Below are 24,429 nucleotides of genomic sequence, written 5' to 3'. Positions count from 1 at the left end.
CCCCTGGCTACTGGCTAGGAGCTAGTAGCTCAATACATATTAGTCGAATGAATTGGGTGGAAGAATCAAGTCCTCCCATGAAAGCTGGGCATGCTTCATGCTTGCTCTAGGAAGAGGTTTGGATGTCCACGGTTGTTCTCCAAAAGTAATCATCACTGCTCCTCTTTCCCACCAGGGACCTCTATTTCTGACCCATTTATCATTCATTCATTGGGCCAATATGTGTTGAGTAGCTCTTCCGAACTAGGCATTGTACCTTGTGCTGGGGAAGCAAGCTTTCCCCACCCCCACATCACCGTCTGCACACCTTGGCCTGATCTTTTCCTGGCTTACCACCACACACACTGCCCCGGCACTTACCTTTCCCTTGTTCCACCGTTTACACAGAGGTGCCATATTCAGGCTGCCCTGATGCTGCCAACCTGCATAGGAGTTGAGGGAAGGAGGTCTCCCAGTCTCTCACCTCTGCCCTTAGCCCATCCTTCCACCTGACCTCAGGGACCTGTCCCTGCCAGAATCTGCGCAGAGCCCCAAGCCACTCTGCCTCCCGGAACAGCCCTGAACCTGAACCTTAACCTGAAGCTGGTTGTCTCACTTCAGCCCCTGGGGTCCCTGCCCATGGGCATCCTGCAGAGCTCACCCGGTGCTCGACCCCCAGCACCCTGGCCACTCGACATTGCCTGCGGCGGGAGCTGCCAGCTTTTTGGAATTCCTAATCGCTCCTGGCCCCGGTGATTGGCTGCTCAGCTCTGACCCCACTTGGGCTGCCGCCTGGTTGGATAAAAGGGGAATCTCCTTGGGCTCCAGAGCATTAGACACCGGAGGGGGCACCTGGGACCAACTTCGCGAAGCGGGAAGCCCGGCGGGGGGGTGGGGGGAGCTAAAGACCTGCAGCCTCAGCCCCTCCAAAGAACCGGGAGATGACGGGGAAAGCAGGGGAAGCGCTGAGCAAGCCCAAATCAGAGACAGTGGCCAAGAGTACCCCGGGGGGCGCCCCGGCCAGGTGCACTGGGTTCGGCATCCAGGAGATCCTGGGCTTGAACAAGGAGCCCCCGAGCTCCCACCCGCGGGCAGCGCTCGACGGCCTGGCCCCCGGGCACTTGCTGTCGGCGCGCTCAGTGCTCAGCCCCGCGGGGGTGGGCGGCATGGGGCTTCTGGGGCCCGGGGGGCTCCCCGGCTTCTACGCGCAGCCCACCTTCCTGGAAGTGCTGTCCGACCCGCAGAGCGTCCACTTGCAGCCATTGGGCAGAGCATCGGGGCCGCTGGACACCAGCCAGACGGCCAGCTCGGGTAGGTGAGGAGAGGTCGCGCTGCTGCCTGACTGGGGTGCGACAGCCCGGAGCCCCGCGCCGTCGGCTCTCGCTTGCTGGACCAGGCCTCCAGGCGGAAAAGTTACTGCCAGGCCGGGGGTCGCCGCCCGGGCCTTGGGCCGACGCGCCTGGTGACGGGGCCCGGGAGGATACTTCGGCGTCCGCAGGGTTTCGGCCCCAAGCGTTTCGGGGGGCCGCGCAGTTCTCCAGTCCCCGGGTCGGGCAGGGCTCCGCCACGGCACTCTGTTAGGGCCCCACTGAAAACCGGGTTTGGGGTGTCGGAGCCCGTGGTGCAGGGTCCCCGGCCGGGTCGGAGGGCCCCAGCTCCGCGGCTCCACTGAGGCCCCGGCCTCGTGTAGGATCCGCACTCCCCGAGCCCGGTGCTGTTCCGGCTCCGGCCCCATCCCTGGTGTCCAAAGTTGTCTGATTCCCAAATCCCGCGTTGGTCAACTGGGGTTTATTTTTCACCTCCACGATCTCAGACAACCCTTCCATCGCGGCAGCCAAAGCGGCCGCCATCCGCTCCCACGTAAGCGCCACTATATACCGGAGCCCGGCGACGCGCGGGCTCGGAGACCCTGGGTGACCTCTCGGCTTTCTCCCCGCGCTGCTTTCCGGAAGGTGTGTCGCGGCCCGCTCGAACCTCCGATTCTTGTTTGAGCTTGGCAATTCCCCCGATTTTTCGTTGCGTTTTATTTTGTTTTACGTGGAAAGGCAACGAAAACCAGCGCGTCGTAGGCTCTCGGGCCTTGAGTAGGGACGCATTGTGCCGCCCCGAGAAAAGGACGGTGCCCGGCAGCCCCCAGTCTTCCCGGAGCCCAGCTTCCCATGCCTCGGCTCCGCTCCTCGCTACTCGAGGCCAACTTTCTGGCCCGGGGCACTGGGGCTGGCCGCGCAGGGCAGGGCGCAGCAGGGTCTCGAGGGCTGCCGGGGGTCTCTGCGGCCCCCTAAGGCTGCCTCGCTCTCCGTCGTCCCGGTCCCAAGCGCGCCGGGGCCTTTGCCTCTCTTACAACGAAATCTGTTCAAAACCTCCGGGTTCGGGCCCCGGCGCGGGAGAGGCCAGCCTGAGCTCAGGGATGGGACGGCCAACGGGGCGTCCGAAGGCTTCCTGGGGAGACAGAGCAGGTCCCCGCTGCTTGCGGAGGCAGCCCGGGGTGGGGCCCTCGCGGGTTTCGGGCACAGCCGAGCGCGTCCCCCACTCTGCCGCATGTCCCTCCGCCCGCTTTTCAGATTCTGAAGATGTTTCCTCCAGCGATCGAAAAATGTCCAAATCTGCTTTAAACCAGACCAAGAAACGGAAGAAGCGGCGACACAGGTGAGGCCCCCGATTTCTGTTACCTCTCCTGCCCGCGCACCCCCCTGCCGTCCCCCGTTCCGGGCTCGTGTCTCTCGGACCCTATTTTAGCCGACCCCGGATCTGAGGTCCGAGGCCGTGCCAGGGCGCAGACCAGGGGTTGTTTGGCGGAATCTGCCCGGGGCCTTGGCGTCCGCACCGGTTGAGCACGATGAGTGGCCGCCGGGAAAGCGCATCGGTTCGGGCTTTCTCCTCCTTGTGCAGGAAAAAGGAAAGGCTCCAACACAGGCCAAACTGAGCCACAGAGTGGAGGCGGTTCCCAGATCCCTGCACCTGTACATGCCGAGAGCCACACAGACCCCGCGGCTGGCAGATTAGCTCCCACCTCTTGCCAGAGCCCGTTCTTTGCCCTCGGCCTTACCCGCCGCCCCCATTTCTCTCCCAGGGTCCCTTTCCTCTCTGCCAACTCCCTAAGCTTTCTCCTCCCACCGTTCTCCAAAGCTGGAGCGATCTCTGCACTGACAGAGCATTTTCTTTTGGCTTCTGCTCGTTCGTGATTCTGACCAAGTCGCTTCCCTTCCGTGAGCCTCAGTTTCCTCGTCTGTAAAATGGAGTGGGAGGCGATGTAGACTGGACGGTCCCACCAGCCGTAGCTGGAGTAGGGTGGGCTGCATCGGGGTACAGACTAGAAAGGGTTTTTTTTTTTTTGTCTTTAAATGGAAATTACTTGCACAAAGTTAAAACTCAATAGATGCCGACAGGTATATCTTGAAAAGTAACCTACCCTTCTCCCACTCCCGCCCTCATTTCCTTCCGCACCAGCCGCACTGCTACCAGTTCCTTGGGTACATTTGTAAGGTGGTTTTCAAGGAAATAAAGGAGAGAGAACCAAAAATCTGCCTGCCTTTCTGCGGGTGCTGCTCGCAGGTGCTGCCCCGGCGCTCACCTCGGAGCTATTTCCCCGCACCCCACTCCGTCCCCATCAGGTGGGGCCGCCGCAGGCTCTCCGCATGTCTTCACTAGGGCGTTCTCGGGCACCCCCGCCGCCACATCCTTTTCTCCCACCCCAATTTGTTCTCAGCCTCTTTGCACCCTCTCTCTCTTCGCTTTTCTATGCTTCGTTCTTCCTTGGCCCTGGGAAACTCCACTGTTGACCCCCATCTTTTAAAACGGCCTATTCTCACCCTTCAGGCCCTAATAAGTTTTGGCTTGAATGCAGGTGAACTTCGACTTGGTTTCTCCGGACCGCGGTTTATTCTTTTTCCGGCAGCTGTTTGCATTTGTTTAGTTTGTATTGTTTTATTTTATTTTTTTGGTCTTGATCTTTGGTCTTTTTTTTTTTTTACATTCAATTCATTCAACGAATATTCATTAAAACACTTTTTATGCACCCATCTTACGCTGGTCACAGGGTGGGTAATCTTGTCATCTTCCCCAAGCAGGGACGGGGACCTTGCAGGGAGGGCAGGTCAGAGACCCGCAAAACTGCTCTTGTCCTGGTGCCAGGAGGGGTGGGAGGGGTTCCCATAGCATGGAGAGCCCTGGAAAAAGCATCCCCAAACCCTGGGTACAGGAATGGCATTTCTGCATCAGGACATCTCACTGTATGGCACTTGGAGCTGGGTGACCCATAGCCCAAATTCTATGCTTAAGGTCTCTGACCGTCTGTTTTCATCTGTCACTCTCTTGGCCAGGAACACCTTTGGGGGCTTTGGTGGGTTTTCATGGGGGCAGAACAGCAACTCACCAACACCTGGGTATTAACTGCCTGGGGTTTCTATTTCTGTTGCATAAAGGGAGAAGGTTATCGAAGAGAGGAGAATGGCTATGGATTTCAAGTGCTTGTTTTAATTAGGAAAAAATATATTTTACTCGAGCTTCTGTCATTTGGGGATTTGGGGTAAGAGACCCTCGAATCTGGTGATGAGAGATGGGCTTGTTTTTATCTCCCAGAAACAAACCAGACTTAAAAGCGTTTGGGGGGTGGGGTGGAGACAAAGCAGCCACGGTGAGAGTCTCTCTGATTTTGCTCTTTCTTTCTACTGGGAAAGCTCAGCTCCTCTTCAGACTGGACACAACAGGAGCCTGAAGGGTCTGGGGTTCTGCATAAACCAGGAACACAGGCTGGGTCACATTATGGGGGAAGCGTGTCAGCTCTGAGGCATGAATTAGGGAAAGTTTGGGAGATTTGAGTTTTTGTTTTGTTTTTTTGAAGAGGGGCGCTCCCAAGTAGAGACTGGGACTTGAATGGTTCTACATGACCTATAATTGGCTCTCCTCTTTGACTGCCTTTGTGCCTCAGTTTCCCTGGTTTTGGAAAGGACTTGCATTTCTTTATTGTTTATTTTGACACTGTCCATGGGCCCTTCAGCAGATGGCAGAAACGAAAAAGCAGCAGATCTTCAAAATTCTCAAGAATTAACTTTGTGTGTGCATAAGCATTTCACATCACCGCGCCCCCCTCCCCCCAGAGAATAGGAGAAACGATTTAGAATCAAACCAGTCATTTTCTGTAAAGAGCACAATCTTTCTTCCCTGAATTATCTCCTGAGATATTAAAGTGCACACCAGCACAAGGAGTGTGTGAGGTTCAAATCTGTACTTTTGGGTTGTGTTAGATGAAGGCGAGGGCCCAGCAGTGAGGGATTCTACACCCCTGTGCTGGCCCCAGAGTCTGATCCCAGGGGACCAGGCAAGGGCTGGACCATTTCTACAAGTTCAGTTTGTGGACGCTGGACTATACTGCCTGTTGGCTTGTTAATGAGGTTTCAGGATAAAGATCACCCAAAACCTGGTGAAGTTAAGGTCTGAAAAGAGAAGAGTTTATGTCTGGAAGTAGGTGTTTAGTGGTTTATTCAAGAAAGGGGACCTATGAATCCCCTAATGTTGGAGGCAAAATTTTACTAATTGGGGCATATTTATTTGCCCATTTTCCTAGGGTGAGAGAATGTAGTTTTTACCAGATTCTTAAAGCAGTTTATAACACAAAATAGATCAATATGAACTGCTCTGTGGGGGGTGGGGAACTGTGCCTGTGGGCTCTCAGGGTGGCCCCAATGGAACCCCCTGCAGGTGAGTGGCTGAGTTTGGAAGTATGGGATGGTTGGAAGGTGGCCCTTCCCTTCTCAGCACAGAAGAGGACGGGAAAAGGCTCGGGGCAGTGCCGGGAAGCTGGCAGGTCTGGGTGGCATTGAGGAAGAGCGGGGGGGGGAGGAAGGGGCACTGGGGTGAGTTGAGGGAGTGGGAGATTCAGTTCTCTGCTGTATAAACACTGAGGTTGAGGCTGCATTTGACCTTCTGATGAATCTTCTAACTCTGAAAAGCATTTAAAAATTCAGCGACTGTGAGAGGAGCCCGGGAAGCTGGTCTGGGTGGAGCTGGGCTATTTAGTAATCTGGTAAGCCCCTCTTCTCTGTGCTTGGGAGGAAGAGGGGCTTTCTGCTTTTCTAGAATTTCTTCTTAACAGCCTTTCCCCCAGAGCACCTCCAGAAAGATTCCCAGTGTGAAATGTCACTGAAGGCTGAAATAATGGCCACCCTGCAAACACAGGACGGGTAGTGTGAGCCCTCAGCCTTGAGGAAGAAGAGTCCAGAGGGTTAAACTATGAGACAGAGAGAGAGAAAGTGTGTCTGTGTGTGTGTGTGTGAGAGAGAGAGAGAGAGAAAGTGTGTGTGTGTGTGTGTGTGTGTGTGTGTGTGTGTGTGTGTGTGGAGAGAGAGAGAGAGAATTTATGTCCTACTGTGCTGAGCCAGCCTGGGTTCGGGGTCTGCCCAGGAGTCACAGAGGAAGGCGGTTCTGTCCTCTCTGAGACAGGCTCTGTTAGTTTCTGGGGTCCTGAGTGTTCGGTCTTGCTCCCCTCAGGACAATCTTTACCTCCTACCAGCTAGAGGAGCTGGAGAAGGCATTCAACGAGGCCCACTACCCAGACGTCTACGCCCGGGAGATGCTAGCCATGAAAACAGAGCTGCCGGAAGACAGGATACAGGTAACAACCCTGAGCCCCTCCCCCTCCACTCTCCCCTCTCTGGGTGACATCTACCACTCCAGGGTTCCAGATGCCCATGACCCCGCCTCCCAGCCCCACTCTGGGCATGTGCTTGCCTGTGATCATGTTCTCAGCCTGTTTAAGCTGAACACCTGCCACATGAGGTGGGTGCTGTCGGGGGATGAGAGGCACCCAGTTGTGGCCTGGCTGTTGTTCCAGACTATAGGCTTCCCGAGGAGTATGTCAGACAGACCCTGTGGGGGTCTGGGGATGAGAGGTGGAGTATCGGAGGGGCCTCCGGTCCTGGGCAGGGTCTCTGTTGAGGCGGAGGTCCCCTTGGTACAGCTAAATGTCTGTTCCAAGGCCAGAGGGTGCCCCAGGCCTCTGGGTGGCTGTGAAGAGGAAGGTGGCTTCTAGTCCTAACCCCAGTCTGTTTCCCTCCCCTCTGCTCCCCTCCCCATGATGAAAGTGTTACCCCTTCTCTTCCTGCTCCCCACCACTCCATCCACCTAAGGCTCCTTCCTCCCACATACAGCCCAGCAGCTGCTGCCCTGACCTGCTGCTCCTTTTCTTCTCCCCGGTCTGGCCCAGGATGTGACCTGGGGCAGGGCCCTGCAGGTGGCTCACTAAGCCCTCCTCCTCTCCTGGGCAGTTTTGTGACATAACCTGTCACTGATCTAGGCATGTGGTAGGCATGGGGCCTCCACTTAGCGGCAGCAGGACCTTGGCAAGTCCAGAGTCCCCTACTTGGGCAGGAGTAGGGCTGTGGAATCATTTCTCTGGGGGACGATGGAGTCTGGGCAGGGCCTCCATGAGGCAGAAGGAGTGGGGTGGGAGGAACATTTCCAGAATATTTGGGGTTGTCTTAGCTGGTGCTCAACCTTCAATGAAAGCTGCTCGCATCGCCTGAGCGGTCCAGAGCCAGTTCATTGCGGAGGCTGGGGGCTGGTCCTGACTTCCTGGAACTGCTCTGCTCTGCGTCTCCTCCCCAGTCTAGGTCCCTTGTATCTCCACGTGTGATGTGTGCCTGGGTGGCAGGGGGAGCCAAGTAAGGTGTGTGGGTTGCTCTGTACTCTCTCACTGGAGGACCAGAGAATGTGAAATGAGGCTGTGAGGTCTTGCTCTCCCCTGGAAATCTATTTGGAATTTCAGCCGATGGTTTTAGACATTGACACTAACAATAAGCTCAATTATTCATAAGCAGATTATGTTTGGTGCATTATCCATGGTGGCCTGGACCCATTACCCTCCACCCAATTGGGTTCTAGTGAGGTAAGCTGGGTGTTGATGTTGAATTGTGTGTGTGCACGTGCGTGCGTGTGTGTAAGCCAAGCCTTACACTGCATGGCAGTAACCCCTGCCTGGCCTTCATTAGCATAAAGTTGGCCATTCCAGGTGGCTGCGGCAGGGAGGAGCAATGACAAATCCCCGCTGTTGGCAGGCCCCACATTTGCAGTATTGACCAGAATGAAGCAATAGCTTGTCTCTTGCAGTGGGTTGTCCTGAAATCGGCTTGGTAGATTAGGTAGAGGAGGGTGGATGAAGTGTTTGAAACCTGCTGAGCTCAGGATTTGGGGGCAGGCTCTCCCTCAGCTGTAACTGCATTGCTACGAATGCCCCAACAGGCACATTTAACTTAACAGGGCTTTGTTAAGTTGCTTGGGGGTTGCTTATACGGTGGTGCCTGAGGGCACCAGAACCAGCACAAAGGAGCTTGGGGTGTGGGATGAGGAGAGCTCATTGCCCTGGGACTGTGAGGATTGGCTCTGCAATTTGTGGATATCGGAGAAATGAGGGAAGAGTCTCAGAGCCTCTGAGCACCACATGCCTGAATGCTACCCCCAGAAGCTGTCTGTGAGTTGTCAAGGCCTCTTGCCCCAGTTCAGTAAAGTGGCCTGGGAAAGATGTTGGTGTGCATCAACAGCAGTCACAGCGATCGTGTCCAGAGGAGTTTCCATGTGCCAGGTGTTCTCCTGAATTCACGACGTGCACAGGACAGGCAGGGTGGTACCGTGGTTAGGGTCACTGACTCTGGGGCCAGACTGTCTGGGCTCCTGGCCGGGTTTCACCTCCCAGAGCCTCTCAGTCTTCATCTGTACAATGGGGGTGACAGTGGCACCTGCTTTTTGTGCGGAGGCAAGGAGCCATGTGTGTGCAGTGTTCAGGGCAGTGCCTGGCACGTGCCCCTGGCTCACTCGGTGTCAGATCTGATCTTATTAAGTCCTGGTGACAATCAGGGGCTGAAGACCATGAATTTCCTTTGAGAACGGAGGCAGCTGAGGCACAGCCACTTGCCCAGGCCCCACAGCTAGTAAGTGGGAGACACAAGACTCAAACCTAACTCTGAATCCAAAGCCCACAGTGGCCCCGCCCGCCTCTTCTGTTTGAAGTCTTTGCTTTGACTTGAAGCTGGGGGAGCAGAGGTGATTTGAAGTCAGGCAGGGGACCTGTATCACAGTAAAGATAATCAATGTTTATTGAGTACCAGGCACTGTTTAAAAAAAACAGCCCAAAACTCACTTATATAACAAAATTATTTTTGAATGGGCAAATTCTGTACATGAGTTCAAGAGGGTGAAAAGCAAGTCCTCACCCTCCCTCTACCAGCAGCCCACCTGTGTCTTTCATTTCCTCACAGAGCTAGTTCATTTATATTCAGCAGAGTCCTCAGAACACCCATGAGCTAGGGGATATTATTTCCAGTTGACAGATGGGGAACCTGAGGCACAGACAGAGGCCAGAGTTGAATCCCTTTAGACTCCAAAACCTTGCTTCTCTACCTTGCCTTCCCTCCCCATCATTTCCCCTCCACGTGTTGGCCACCACTCCGGAGCCAGCCCCCTTCCAGCCCAGCTTTGGGTCAGAGGACTCTGTAGACGAGATGAGCGGGAAAGGGGAAGTTATTACCAGCTCCAAGTCTGGAGTAAGAAATTCTCAGCCACGCGGTGGCTCAGGCATGTAATCCTAGCACTTTGGGAATCTGAGGTGGGAGGATTGCTTGAGCCCAGCAGTTTGAGACCAGGCTAAAAAAAAAAAAAAAAAAAAAATGAGACCCTGTCTTGGAAGAAAAGAAATTCCTGGCCAGGTGCAGGGGCTCATGCCTGTAATCCCAGCCCTTTGGGAGGCTGAGGTGGAATAATTCCTTGAGTCCAGGAGTTTGAGCCCAGCTTAGACAACATAGTGAAATCCCCATCTCTACAAAAAAAAATTTAAAAATTAGCCGAGCATGGTGATGTACGCCTGTGGTCCCAGCTACTCAAAAGGCTGAGATGGGAGGACCACTTGAGCCCAAGAGGTAGAGGCTACAGTGAGCTGTAATCGCACCACTGCACTCTAGCCTGGGTGACAGAGTGAGACTCTGTCTCAAAAACAAATGAATAAAAAAAAAAAACAGAAAGAAATTACCAAGGTGGAATGGAAAGGTTATTGAACTGGAGATCAAGAATCCGGATTTTAGCTCCAACTCTGACATCTGGTGTGGCAGAGGCTAGGCCACTTCCCATCTGTGAGCCTCAGTTTCCCCATCTGTAGAAGAAAGAGGTAAGATCCTTTCTAGGGAGGTGCCTCCTGAGGATTCCCCCACCACAAGCCTCTGGGCTGCCATTGGTGGAATGGGGGTGCAGGGCAGGTGAAGTTTAACAGGCCCAGATGGACTGCTGGGGCATACACCCCTGCTGGGCCAAGCCAAGAAACCCCTGCATGTCTGAAGTCTACTGTCTGATGTCTGATGAGAACCTGCGGTGTGGACGTGGAAAGGCAGACACACCCACTTCCAGTGTTTGTTTCACTGCCAGCAAGCCAAACTCTGAGTCTGAAATTACTCATTTGTAAGATAATAATATTTTTCCATAATGCTAACAATAAAAATAGTGTTGTTACTGGCATTTATTAAGTACTCACCATTGTCCCAGATATTAAGTGCTTTCCATGTCTCGTTTCTTCTCTTTTTCTCTCTCTTTTTTTTTTTTTTTTTTTAGAGACAGGGTCTCTGTGTCACCCAATCTGGAGTGCAGTGGTGTGATCTCGGCCCACTGAAATCTCTGCCTCCCAGGCTCAAGCAATTCTCCTGCCTCAGCCTCTTGAGTAGCTGGGACTACAGGTGCCTGCCACCTTGCTTGGCTAATTTTTGTATTTTTAGAGAGATGGGTTTTTGCCATGTTGGCCAGTCTGGTCTCGAACTCCTGACCTCAAATGATCCACCCACCTTGGCCTCCCAAAGTGCTGGGATTACAGGTGTAAACCACCATGCCCGGCCTGCCTCATTTCATTTAATCCTTAACAGACAAATTAGTTAGATGTCATTCCTATACCCATTTTCTAGATGAAGAAACTGAGGGGCTGAGAGGTAAAGTAAGACTGGGATTCAAACCCAGTACTCAGCTACTGTGACATGAGATCCTACGAGATAGACATGAATGTCTCTCTATACAAACTGTAATAGTGCGAAGAACAGTGATGACAAACCAGTCCCAGCAGAAAGGCATGGCGATTTCCTCTGCCTTTGTGTTTGGAGAGTAAACATGTCCTCACTCCACATCTCTCTGGGCTGGAGGTGGAGGATTATGGTGCAGTGTTGGGGAAAGAAAAGCTTCTACGTCTCCACGTCAGACTCAGGCACACCGTCTTCTTTGTGTCTTAAATAAATAAATAAAATGCTGGTGCCTGTGATCCCAGCACTTTGGGAGCCTAAGGTGGGAGGATCATTTGAGTCCAGGAGTTTGAGAACAGCCAGGGCAACATGGCGAAACCTCATCTCCACAAAAAATACAAAAATTAACAGGTGTGGTGACACATGCTGGTCCCAGCTACTTGGGAGGCTGAGGTGGGAGGATTGCTTGAGTCCAGGAGGTCAAGGCTGCAGTGAGCTGTGATTGTGCTACTGCACCTCAGCCTGGGTGACAGAGCAGAATCCTGTTTCAAAAAAAAATTTTTTTTTTAAATGCTAGGATATGGCATTCTGGAAGTCCCTGCCAGCTATCAGCCCTGGGGAAGAGAAGGTGGGTTTCCAGACTGACTTAATTTCCTCTGTGGGGTCACTTGTTACTAGAATTGTGAGGGCAGGCTACATATATATTCACATGTTTACTCTATTTTTTTTCTAAGATGTGCTTGTTATAAAATGCAAACATTACAGAGCTATGAATGTTCGAAGTGAGCAGAGACTACATTTCACCCCTCTTAGAAGTCTCGTGTATGTTGAAGGCTGAGGTTTAGATTCTCTGCCGAGCACTGTGTGACTTTGCTTCTTCTAAAGTGACCCCTGCCTAAGGGTAGGGAACAAAGTATCAGGGGGTCATATTCCAGAAGTAAGAAGATGGGTGCTTGAGTAGGGAAGGGTTGTATGGATCTCATCTCAGGATGGTTATTAGAATCACCAGGGCAGATTTTTTTTTTTTTCTCTGCTCATTGCAACCTCTGCCTTCTGGGTTCAAGCAATTCTCCTGCCTCAGCCTCCAGAGTAGCTGGGACTACAGGTGTGCACCACCAAGCCTGGCTAATTTTTGTATTTTTAGTAGAGACGGGGTTTCACCGTGTTAGCCAGGATGGTCTCGATCTCTTGACCTCGTGATCCGCCCGCCTTGGCCTCCCAAAGTGCTGAGACTACAGGCGTGAGCCACCGCGCCAAACCCCAGGACAGGTTTTTAAAACGCCCATGGGCTCCCCCCCGCCAATACCCGGCAATTCCGATTTAATTGGTTTAAAATCAAACATCTTTGGCAGGGCGCGGTGGCTCACGCCCGCAATCCCAGCACTTTGGGAGGCTGAGGCGGGTAGATCACTTGAGGTCAGGAGTTTGAGACCAGCCCGACCAACATGGTGAAACCTCGTCCCTACTAAAAATACAAACTTAGGCCGGGTACGGTGGCTCAGGCCTGTAATCCCAGCACTTTGGGAGGCCGAGGTGGGCAGATCACCTGAGTTCAGGAGTTCAAGACCAGCCTGGCCAATATGGTGAAACCCCGTCTCTACTAAAAATACAAAAATTAGCCGGGCATGATGGCGGATGCCTGTAATCCCAGCTACTCAGGAGGCTGAGGCGGGAGAATAGCTTGAACCCGGGAGGCGGAGGTTGCAGTGAGCCGAGATCCCGCCATTGCACTCCAGCCTGGGCAACAAGAGCGAAACTCCGTCTCCAAAAAAAAAAAAACAAAACATCTTAATGTTGGCATTTGTATGCTTTTAAATCTCTCTAGGTGATTCTGTGTGCAGTGAATGTAAACACACTGGGTTGGAGGCTCAGGAGAGGGGTGTTTTTGTTCTGAGTGGGTTAATATGAGTGGAAGAAAGTGGCGTTTTGGGTGGCACGGGGTTGGGGTGAGGAAGGAAAAGGGCCTGTTAGTGCTCAGGCAGGAGGCTGTCTGGAAATGTGGTCGGAGCTGCCCCCTAGTGGGTAACAGAGGCTGCAGCAAGACTCCACTTTTCTGAGGCTTAGGGGATCTGCACAGAGCACGCTGAAATAAACCGCGGCCGAGGTGCTGAGTGGGTGCAGAGTGTGAAGCCCTTAAGTCACACCAGCTATAAGCCCAAATTCATCAGCTTCCAGCCAGAGGGGAAGAAAGAGACTGGGGGAATGTGATGGACGCTCACCTGATGGCATGTGGCAAGATGGCAGGGCAGGGCCTGGGGTAGCGAGGAGACCAGAATGTGCAAAGGGCATCTGTCAGGCACAATGTCTCCTTTAGGAGGTATTTAGGAGGGCGATCCCCGAAGGACTGCAGAGGGTCTCCTGTTGAGACGATTGAGGGATGAAACCCTGGGCATGTTGTCTGGTGGCGATGCCAGGGAGGGAGCTTGCAGGACAGCAGCTAAGTGATGATGCAGAGACAAGAGGAGGTGTGAGGCATGGCCTCGGCTATTCCTGCTGATTGCCCACGTAGAGAAAGAGCTGACAGGGTTGCCTGGCCTGCTAGCTGTGCCTTTGCATCCATTTGGCAAGAAGTCCTTCCCTGGGCCCAGTCTATCCTTCGAGGCACAGGCACATTCTGTGCCTGCTGTGGAGGCACCCGCCAGCCAGCTGTGGATAGCCACAGTCTTTCCACACAACCTGAGCTTTCTTTTTTCTTTTCTTTTTTTTTTTTTTTTTTTTGAGATGAAGTCTCCCTCTGTTGCCCAGGTTGGAGTGCAGTGGCACGATCTCGGCTCACTGAAACCTCTGCCTCCCGAGTTCAAGTGATTCTCCTGCCTCATCCTCCTGAGTAGCTGGGACTACAGGCTCGCGCCACCACGCTCAGCAAATTTTTGTATTTTTAGTAGAGACGGGGTTCCACCATGTTGGCCAGGGTGGTCTCGATCTCTTGGCCTTGTGATCCACCCACCTCGGCCTCCAAAAATGCTAGGATTACAGGTGTGAGCCACTGCGCTTGGCCAACCAGGGCTTTCTGATTGCTGCTGGGGTATCGCTGCTGATATCTCTGAGGAGAAATGTATCAAGAAACCCAGGCTTGTCCAGGCGTGGTGGCTCACGCCTGTAATCCCAGCACTTTGGGAGGCCTAGGAGGGCGGATCACCTTGAGGTCAGGAGTTCGAGACCAGCCTGGCCAACATGGTGACACCCTGTCTCTACTAAAAAATACAAAAATAAGCCGGGCATGGTGGCGGGTGCCTGTAATCCCAGCTACTGAGGAGGCTGAGGCAGGAGAATCCCTCGAACCTGGGAGGCAGAGGTTGCAGTGAGCCGGGATCGTGCCACTGCACCCCAGCCTGGGTGGCAGAGCGAGACTCCATCTCAAAAAAAAAAAAAAAAAAAAGGGAAAAAAGAAATCCAGAGGCCCTCCCAACTCACTTTGTCCTGGGACTCCAAATCTGGTGGCCCTGGGTGTCACTTTGGGCCCCTTTTCAGGCACCTGGCACCCTGACTGAAGTATAAGGCAGGGCTCTGGTCCTCGCTGGCACCTTGATGCAGGGTCTCCTGAAGAGCTTGGGACCAGACTCCCATGTGAGAGGAGCAGTCTCTTCTAGAAAGTGAGCGGTCAGGAAAGTGAGTGAGAGAGGGATCAAAGGAATATTATGGGGTTGTCAGAACCAACAGTCCACCTAGAAAAAGAAGCCTAAATGCTGAGAAGACATATCAAAGGTGGGAGATAAAATGATGGGTTTTATGTGAAAGGTATCCTAGAACGTTTGCTAGAAAGCAAAGCTTGTTGCACATCTGTCCACAGAATTTATCAAGCATCAGGCCAGTGTGTTTCAGCTATTACTATGTGGCAGGCATTTCCCACACACTGTTTAATTTCCACCAGAAACCTGCAGAGAGGTGGTGTCACAGGGCAGGTAAGGAATGGGAAGCTCAGAAAGATTAAGAAATGCACTCGGCCAGGTGTGGTGGCTCACGCCTGTAATCCCAGCACTTTGGGAGGCCGAGGCTGGCTGATCACCTGAGGTCGGGAGCTCAAAACCAGCCTGGCCAACATGGTGAAACCCTGTCTCTACTAAAAACACAAAATTAGCCGGGCATGGTGGCGAAAGCCTGTAGTCCCAGCTACTCAGGAGGCTGAGGCAGGAGAATTGCTCGAACCTGGGAGGTAGAGGTTGCAGTGAGCTGAGATCGTGCCATTGCACTCCAGCCTGAGCAACAAGAGCGAAAATCCGTCAAAAAAAAAGAAAGTAAAGAAAAGAAAAGAAAAGAAATGCACTCATAGCCACAAACTTACCTAGAGGCAGAGCAGAAATCCCCAGCCTAGGGCTTCTAGCTGCTGCGCCACAGTCCGCTCACAGGGAGTATGGGCACTGTGTGGGTGTTCCCCTGTAATGGAGACTTAAGGGCTTGGGATATATTAGAAATGTGGGGAGAGGCCAGGCGCAGGGGCTCACGCCGGTAATTCCAGCAATTTGGGAGGCCACGGCGGGCAGATCACCTGAGGTCAGGAGTTCGAGACCAGCCTGGCCAACATGGTGAAACCTTAACTCTACTAAAAATACAAAAAATTAGCTGGGCGTGGTGCCAGACGCCTGTAATCCCAGCTACTTGGGAGGCTGAGGCAGGAGAATCACTTGAACCCAGGAGGCGGAGGTTGCAGTGAACCGAGATCACGCCAGTGTACTCCAGCCTGGGCGACAGAGCAAGACTCTGTCTCAAACTTAAAAAGAAAGAAAGAAAAAAAAAAGAAATGTGGGGAGAGTTTCAGGGACACCTGTTTAGCTCTCCAAATGCCTAACGGGGAACTAGAGACTATCTGTATCGAATATACAGCCGAAGGTTAGATCTTTCTTCCCCTCCTCCTGGATTGTTGTTATTATTATTTGTAAGTCCAGCCTTGAAGGGCATGTGAAGGAGGCCAGAGGGCCAGGTAATGCCATTGATTAACTTGCCTTCTGGGCAGGCTCCCATTTATTTTCAGTGCCTTTACTGAAAACTAACACTTATCGGACACCTTCTGTATGGCAAGCACTGATTTTAGGCACTCACTTATTTCATGTAATCCTCCAAAAACCCCGAAAAGTGTTTTTTTGTTTGTTTGTTTGTTTTTGAGATGGAGTCTCACTCTGTTGCCCAGGCTCGAGTGCAGTGGCGTGATCTCGGCTCACTGCAAGCTCCACCTCCTGGGTTCACGCCATTCTCCTGCCTCAGCCTCCCGAGTAGCTGGGACTACAGGCGCCCACCACCACGCCGGGCTAATTTTTTTGTATTTTTAGTAGAGACGGGGTTTCACCGTGTTAGCCAGGATGGTCTCGATCTCCTGACCTCGTGATCCACCCGCCTCAGCCTCCCAAAGTGCTGGGATTACAGGCGTGAACCACCATGCCCGGCCTGAAAAGTAGATATTCTTATCTTTCATTTGGAGAGACTGAGACTGAGAGAAGTCTAGTAACTTGCCCAAAGTCACACAGCAATTTTTCAGAGCTGGGAATTCCAGGTCAGGACTGGCTGGCTTCAATGCTTCTGGTAAATATTTCAGTTCTATATACAGGCTGGTGGCTTCCAGGAAGGGAATAGAAAGGGACATATACAGAGCAGTTAGGGTTAATTCTAATTCCTTGTCCACTTCCCTCCAAGGCACCATTGCCATAGCATCCTTGCCAACTGTCTTAGAAAGAAATTGTTTTGGCCGTCCAGGTTTCCTCCATAAATTGGAGCAGCATCTGGTCTTCACAGAGAGCCAGGCATTCCAGGAGCCCATAACTGAGGGTCTGGATGACTTCTGGTTTGAGCGACCAGCTGGCACCAGCTCCCCTGGGAGAGAGTCTGTGGGCAAAGTCTGATCTACAGATCAGCCAGATATTCATTTGCCCAAATTAGGAGACCCAGGAAAATGGTTCTGTTTATAGGCCCCAGAGATGATCAGAATCCCGAGTCTGCACCGCCTTCTTTAGTACCCTAAAAATGCTGTTTCCATCTGAGAAACTGCCCCATCTCAAGCATGGGTATTCGTGGAACTCCTGGGGAAGCCAGGGCAGTGCACCTTGCCAGGTATCCACACTGGGTGGGTGGGGCATCTCTGTCTTTGTATATTCCACAATGCCTTCTCCAGAAACCCTAAGTCTAAACTGCACTGAAAACAGAACGCTCTTTTATAAATTTGGCATCAAAACTCAGTGATGACAAAAACCGGACCAGACCTTACAGAATTTATTGTTCTTAGTGTGAACATGTACATAAATGCTTTGCTGAGAAATCGAAGCTGATGGGTTTGATCATGAGGTGCTACTGCTGCAGGACATTATGTTACTGTGGTTTATGCATCACATCTTTTTTCTTAAATACAAAACATTCTCCAGTCTGGCTGCACAGATACCAGTTGAGGGGTTGTGGCCTTGTTTTATTAGGTTGGTGCAAAAGTCATTGCGGTTTTTGCCATTGAACGTAATTACTTTCGGCCAGGCACGGTGGCTCACACCTGTAATCCCGGCACTTTGGGAGGCCGAAGCGGTTGGATCACCTGAGGTCAGGAGTTCAAGACCAGCCTGACCAACAAGGTGAAACCCCATCCCTACTAAAAATACAAAAATTAGCTGGGTGTGGTGGCAGGCACCTGTAGTCCCAGCTACTCTGGAGGCTGAGACAGGAGAACTGCTTGAACCCGGGAGGCGGAGGTTGCAGTGAGCCGAGATCATGCCACTGCACTCCAGCCTGGGTGACAGAGAGAGACTCCGTCTCGAAAGAAAGAAAGTAATTACTTTCAATGGCAAAAACTGCAATGACTTTTTGCACCAACCTAATAATGCACTGTATTCAAGCAGGAAAGACTGTCTCCGGACCAGGAAGTAAGTAGCTTCTTATATTCATGAACCAAACCTCTGCAGCCCTCTGTGGTCACACTTGGTGTCTGGAATTCCATCACCAGGGGATTCATTCTTTGCTGTCTTCTCTGAGAGGTGGATAAAACCGGGAGTCATACTTTTTTTTTTTTTTTTTGAGACAGAGTCGTGCTCTGTTGCCCAGGCTGGAGTGCAGTGGCACGATCTCGGCTCACTGCAACCTCCATCTCCCAGGTTCAAGCGATTCTCCTGCTTCAGCCTCCCAAGTAGCTGGGATTACAGGTGTGCGCCACCATGCCCGGCTAATTTTTATATCTTTAGTAGAGATGGGGTTTCCCCATGTTGGCCAGGCTGGTCTCAAACTCCTGACCTCAGGTGATCCACCTACCTCGGCCTCCCAAACTGCTGGGATTACAGGCGTGAGCCACTGCGCCAGGCTGGGAGTCATACTTTTATGTAGATTAGTCCTTTTAGATTTTTCCTCTGTGGGAGAAAGCAGCTTGCAGCAAGCAGATACGCTAAGGGGAGGATGATGAGGCAGGATTGAGGCCCCAGACAAACCGCAGGCCCCGGGTAAGACAGCTAGTCGGACACACATCCTGCAGCACAGGCCCACAGCGCTGGGGAGATCTACATACGGCATGGAGCCAGGCCGGGACGCAGGCCCGAGTTAGCCCGGCTGGCATTGCTGCCTCTCCCTTCAGGGCAGGGAGGACAGCCATCTAGCGGCCTTCGGATTACACAAACCCTTTCCTTGACGGGGGTCTCCCAGGGCGGTCAGGTCCGGATCAGGCAGAGGCCTTGCACCCGTGCTTCCCAGCCCCCCAGTTTTGCGCGGGAACTGCAGGTGCCAAACACGGAGGCAGCAAAAGTGCTGCCCAAACGGGGATGGAGCCACCCGGCGCGGGAGAGGCCGGAGGCATCTAAGGCCATGTAGCTCTCATGTTTGGAGGCTGCCAGTTATTTACAAATGAAGAAAGGCCAGAGGACACGCGTTTGGGTCAACTTAAAGGTGCGCGTGCAGTGTTCTGTGACCTCCGTGGGATGCGAGGCTGGAGGGCCGGAGCGCCCCCTGCCGGGGATGGCCGGCCGCGCTCCGCCGCAGACTCCGGGCCGCGGGGCGCTCACTCCGCCACCTGGCGGCGACGGCGGGAACCGCAGGAGCGCGCGGACCCCCAAGCCCCGCCGGCCCCAGCTCCGGCTCCCCAGGAAGCGAAGGGTTAAGCTGTTAGCGGCGCGATGTTAAACAGGTGTCAAAGGCGCCCCATATATCTGCAGATTGAAATCAAATTCTTCGCCGTATAAAAAGATAAATTACCCAGGCGCTGCCGAGCGTCCCACTCATCACGCCAGCGCCAGACGGCAAGCAATTTTTTTTTTTTAATGTGCTAACAACCTAATCAAGCAATCAAGTCGGAGGAGATTGCAGCGTGACCCGGGCAGCCATCTGCCGCCGAGCCCGCATGCATTTCCGCGCCGCGCAGGGCGGGGGCCGCGAGGGGCTGCCGGGGGGAAGGGGGAAAATCCTAAACAAATTAACACCCAATTTTCCCCGTCTAATTAGTTAAATGAGAAGAGTTGGGGGTCCCCGGGGAAGCGGGGGCGCTCGCGACCAGGCGAGCGCTGCCTCCCCAGCTTTAATTAGTGCGGGTCAATGCCGCGGCTCCCGGGAGAACAGCCGCTTTAATTTCCCGTGATATTTCAGTGCCTGAGGCCCATCGATTCAAACTGAAATTAACTTATTTTTCAATCAGCCCAGGGCTGCCCCTGGGGGTGACTCTTCTTTTGCCGCCTCCTGAATAGAGCTGGAGCAATTTTTCATTAAAAGCTGATACCTTGGCCGCGGGGGAGGGGGCCCGGAGGGAAGGGCGGGGCCGAACCAGACCCAGGCGAGGAAATCGGGAGGAAATGAACAGATTTCCCGAGCCCGCCTCGGTCCTCCCCTCCCGACTCCCTCGACTTCCCTGGGGCGACTCGCTGCCCCCGGGGTCGGAGCCTTTAAGGACTGTGAGGGGCGAGAAGGGACCGGCCAGGCTTGGGGCCCACCAGTTCCCGGCGGGCCTGGACCTCCTTGGCGGACAATGCGAGGCGCTCCCGGCTCTGTCAGCTGCGAGAAATCTCCGAAAAGCTGTTCTGAGGGACCAAGAAATCTTCCCTTCTCAAATCTGTTAGGGATTCTGGGATCTCTTCCCAGAATGGGCTAGAGTGCTGCAGACACCGCAGGGTACCCCATTGTCATTCAGACCCTGCACCAATCAGCTTTGGGGCCAGAGACACATTCGCTAGTGCTTCCTCCGCCCCCACTCCCTCCCAGGTCCCTCCTCCCATTTGCTCCTCAACCCTGGAGAATGCTATCTTCATCCCTGGTCCAGCTCCCCCAAACACCATTCAGAGTTAGGCCCGCAGCTGTGGGGGAGCAGGTACCTGGAGGGCACATGTGGCTTGGCAGAGCTTAGCTGGGACAGGGCAGAGGAGGGAGGCTGACGCAGGCCTCCGAGGGAAGTCTCCCTCCCCGAGTTCCCAGCCTTTCTGATACCTGGGTGAAGTGCCCCTAAGACTGTCCCCTGCTCTTTGTCCCTGATCCCTCACTCACCTGTGGCCCTCTTGGATGGTTCTGGCTCTGGGCTTCTGGCAGAGAGGAAGCCCTGAGCCAGACACACTGCTAGTCCAGTGCTGGGAAAGGAATTTGTCCCTCTGCAAATCAGAAAAAAAGATTTATATGCCGGAGGTGTGAACACATGCAAGAGAACCATCAGTGGCAGGGCAGGCTTCTCAGCTGCAAACAGTCGACGGCACTGGGTCCTGCGCACCTGCAAGACCCTGTCCAGGAAGCATCCATACCCCACCTCCCTAGAACTACCCACGGTATTCTCTTCAGACTGATGTCCTCCTTCTGAATACTCCCTGAGCCTGGAGGAACCCAGGGGGCACCACGGAGTAGGCAAGCTTAGGTTAAGGACGCCGTGCTGGAGAAAACTTCACTCCGGGCCTACAAGGGGTAAGGGCCTTGGGCCCAACACCTCTCAGAGCAAGCCTCTGACCTGTTCTGTGCACCTGCAGGTCTGGTTCCAGAACCGCCGAGCCAAGTGGAGGAAGCGGGAGAAGTGCTGGGGCCGGAGCAGTGTCATGGCGGAGTATGGGCTCTACGGGGCCATGGTGCGGCATTCCATCCCCCTGCCCGAGTCCATCCTCAAGTCGGCCAAGGATGGCATCATGGACTCCTGTGCCCCGTGGCTACTGGGTAAGAGCCCGCACCCTCCTTGGGGTCCTGCCCCTGCGGTGAGGAGAGCGGGCTCCTTGGAGGAGGGGACAGAGCCTTGAGGCAGGGGGACTTGGGCCACAGCAGCCTAGCAGGAGAGAAGTTCTTCAAAGCAAACCTCTTGGTCTACCTTGGGGGACTCAGAGCAGGGTGGGCCTGGGGCCTAGTGTCTGTCACTTGCACTGGGTGCCAAGAACTCTCATGATGAACGAGTCCCTAACTGTGGATTATTTTGTCCTGTGAGAAGGGTGTGGCTGTTGCCCTGGAGTCTGTACCCTCCTCTCCCCTTGGCCAGAGGTGGGCTTATAGTGAACAAAACAGCCTTCCTTGGGGGTTAAGAGGACCCCTAGGTCCCTCTGGCTGCCATTCTGCTTTGCCCAAAGGACTTCTGTCCCCCAAATCTCTCTACTTGCTATCTTCCCCACCTGCCAACTTCCCCACCTGCCCTCTGGGCCTATATCTGAGAACAGCACCAGCTTCTCTTGGAGTTCTAAGATCCGGAATCCCATGGGAGAGGGACAGGGGAGCATGCGCTGTGGCTTGGGACAGAACAGGCCACCCGAGGCCCAGGTGCCCAGGGCTTTGGAAGGGGGAGGTCCTCCACAGGGCTGGCGACCCATCTCCCCATTCCCTGACCCTGGCCCAGCCCTGGGACTTGTGTGACTGCGGTGTGGGAAGTAAGGCTTTCTGCTCGTCCTTAATTCTGGCCTCTCTCTATCTTTGCCGTTTTCAGTTCAAGATGGCTTTCCCAGGCGCTTTTCTAAACCCGAATACCAACAATTCTTTCTAGGGATGCACAAAAAGTCGCTGGAGGCAGCAGCCGAGTCGGGGAGGAAGCCCGAGGGGGAACGCCAGGCCCTGCCCAAGCTCGACAAGATGGAGCAGGACGAGCGGGGCCCCGATGCTCAGGCGGCCATCTCCCAGGAGGAACTGAGGGAGAACAGCATTGCGGCGCTCCGGGCCAAAGCTCAGGAGCACAGCACCAAAGTGCTGGGGACTGTGTCTGGGCCGGACAGCCTGGCCCGGAGTACCGAGAAGCCAGAGGAGGAGGAGGCCATGGATGAAGACAGGCCGGCGGAGAGGCTCAGTCCACCGCAGCTGGAGGACATGGCTTAGGTCAAGGCGCGCTCAGATGCCGAAGCCCCAAGACTCTGCTCTCCTCGGGCCCTGTGGTGCTGGGAGGTGCTCTCTGAGGCAAGGCCCAGGCCTGGCCTCTGCCATCCTCCCTGTTCCCCCCAGGTCCTCCATCACCCCTGGTGGCTGCAGGCACCGCTGGGTTCTGACTCTGGACCATGCTGAGACATCCCTCATCTAGTCTTGACCTCTCCAGCATCCCAGCCTCAGAAGCCTTCTTGCTGCCCACAACATCCCCTCAAGCCCCTTTTCTCTCAATCTCTTTGCAATGCTCACTGGTTTTGGCCACCCCTTGCTCTCTGTTCTCTTGCTTTAAAGATCCCTCTTTCCCAGCTCTACATTCCGCTCTGCGCATGCCTAAAGCCCATTGCTGCAAATGCATTGTGCATTGCCTGCCACAGCTGTGACACAGACGGAGGACTGGAACTGCAGCTCCAGCGTCCTGAGCACCCCAGTCCTCAGTAAAAGTCTTCTCCCAACTCAGCCTGTTCCTTCCTGCAGACCTGGCTGGGCCTGGGCTTCCGCAGTGTGAAGACACCGTGCAGGCCCAGGCAGGCCCAGCCTCTGCCCCACCCATCAGTGGAGTCTAGATGGCAGGCTACAATTGGGAAGTCTCAGCCTGGGCCCCTCAGCCACCCTTGGTCTCGTGCCCTGCCATGGTCACCCTCAGGAACCCACGCTGTCCACACCCAGCCTGTCCCACTGGCTCCTCCCAGCACAGGCACCTACATGGCATGTGGCGACATACGCTGCGTGCCATGAGTCCATGTCCTATGCCTCACAAATGCCGTGGCTCACTGCACTGTTCAGGAGTCCAAACCTTCTACCCTGGGTCCTCGGGCCCCTGAGCCTGTGTCCTGAAGCATCTCGACTCTTGCGATATGCTGCTTGTGACCTTGACTTGCTGTGAAGGCACCCTTCCCCCACAGGTCCTTGCAAACTATGAGTTCACATGTGCCCTGCCTTGAACAACCCAATCTGGCTGGTAAATGACATCTAGGAAGCCACAGGCCTGGCCTCAACTGAGAAGCCAAGCCTGGAGTAGGCCCGGGGCTATGCATACGCATTAAGGGCCTGCTGGAGAAACCTTCACTCCAGACAGACAGGGGACTAAGGGCCTAGGGCTGAGCACCCCTCAGAGCAAGGCTTTGACCTGTTCAGAAGGATGGGAAAAAGGCTGGAAGAAAAGCAAGGCAGAAGGCCAGGAGTAAGCACAAGCTAAGCTGCAGGCACACACGCCTTCATGCCAGTGCATGCCAGGAGGCACGTCCACTAGACTAAAACACGGTAACCATGATGGAATAAGGAGCTGGGGCTTCTTTCTGCCGGCTGATAAGTGGACCTGTTAGTATGGTGACCTCTCTGGCCTGGCCTTTTCCATTTGCATGAGCAATGGGAGCACACAGCCCTGCTGACCTGCCAGATCCAGATTCCCAGGCCAGCCTCCCGACCCCATCCACCCACCTTTGCAGGGAATACCTCATTACAGAATGGCCTGAGACAGTGCGTTGCAACTTTAATTCCATATCAAAAGTTGATTTCTTCTTCATTCCATTTATGGAACTTCCCTCCCTCCAGCCCGGTTCTTCTTGTCTTTGTCCCTGTTGGTTTGAAGTGTTAGACTATAGCCCCTGGTGTGTAAATAATGTACATAGAGTGAGAAGAAAGAAACTTGATATTGAGGTGTTTGAAATATGGAACTGTAATAACTTCTAGGTATTCGAAACTTGTGATTTCTGTGCCATTTTCTGTAAAGATACAAGTAAGAATAAAATTGGCTTAAAAATAGCAGGGGAGGAATCCAGGAGTCCACTGTGGGTAGGGAATGGTTTGTGTTCGTGTGTATGGGTGGCATAAAAAGTAAATCTACAGCTGGGTGCAATGGCTCATGCCTGTAATCTCAGCACTTTGGGAGGCCGAGGTGGGCAGATCACTTGAGGTCAGGAGTTCGAGACCAGCCTGGCTAACATGGTGAAACCCTGTGTCTACTAAAAATATAAAAATTAGCCAGGGGCGGTGGCACACTCCTGTAATTCCAGCTACTCAGGAGGCTGAGGCAGGGGGATTGCTTAAACCCGGGAGGTGGAGGGTGCAGTGAGCTGAGATCATGCCATTGCACTCCAACCTGGGCAACAGAGCAAGACCCTGTGTCGAAAAAAAAAAAAGTAAATCTGCAAGTTGATATTTTAGGTCAAAATTACTGGGTTCCTTTTTAAAAAAAAATAAGTGGCTTACGTCTCTCCACTGAGCT

The 24,429-nt window shown here is 53.7% G+C and overlaps 1 protein-coding gene across 1 annotated transcript; it reads left to right on the top strand.

Annotated features, from left to right (window-relative positions):
• Nucleotides 1-807: 807 nt before the first annotated feature.
• VSX2 (visual system homeobox 2) lies at nt 808-23,966 on the top strand. The gene is made up of 5 exons (XM_003260746.4): nt 808-1,290; nt 2,541-2,625; nt 6,466-6,589; nt 20,846-21,026; nt 21,835-23,966. Exons 1-5 carry the CDS (start codon nt 921-923, stop codon nt 22,158-22,160), a joined length of 1,086 nt encoding a protein of 361 aa, XP_003260794.1. The 5' UTR covers nt 808-920; the 3' UTR covers nt 22,161-23,966.
• Nucleotides 23,967-24,429: the final 463 nt, after the last annotated feature.

Source organism: Nomascus leucogenys, chromosome 22a (genome assembly GCF_006542625.1).
Source record: "Nomascus leucogenys isolate Asia chromosome 22a, Asia_NLE_v1, whole genome shotgun sequence".
In the NCBI taxonomy this organism is placed as follows: Eukaryota; Metazoa; Chordata; class Mammalia; order Primates; family Hylobatidae; genus Nomascus; species Nomascus leucogenys.
The sequence above is the reverse complement of the archived record's forward strand: the minus strand, read 5'-3'. Positions and strand labels throughout refer to the sequence as shown.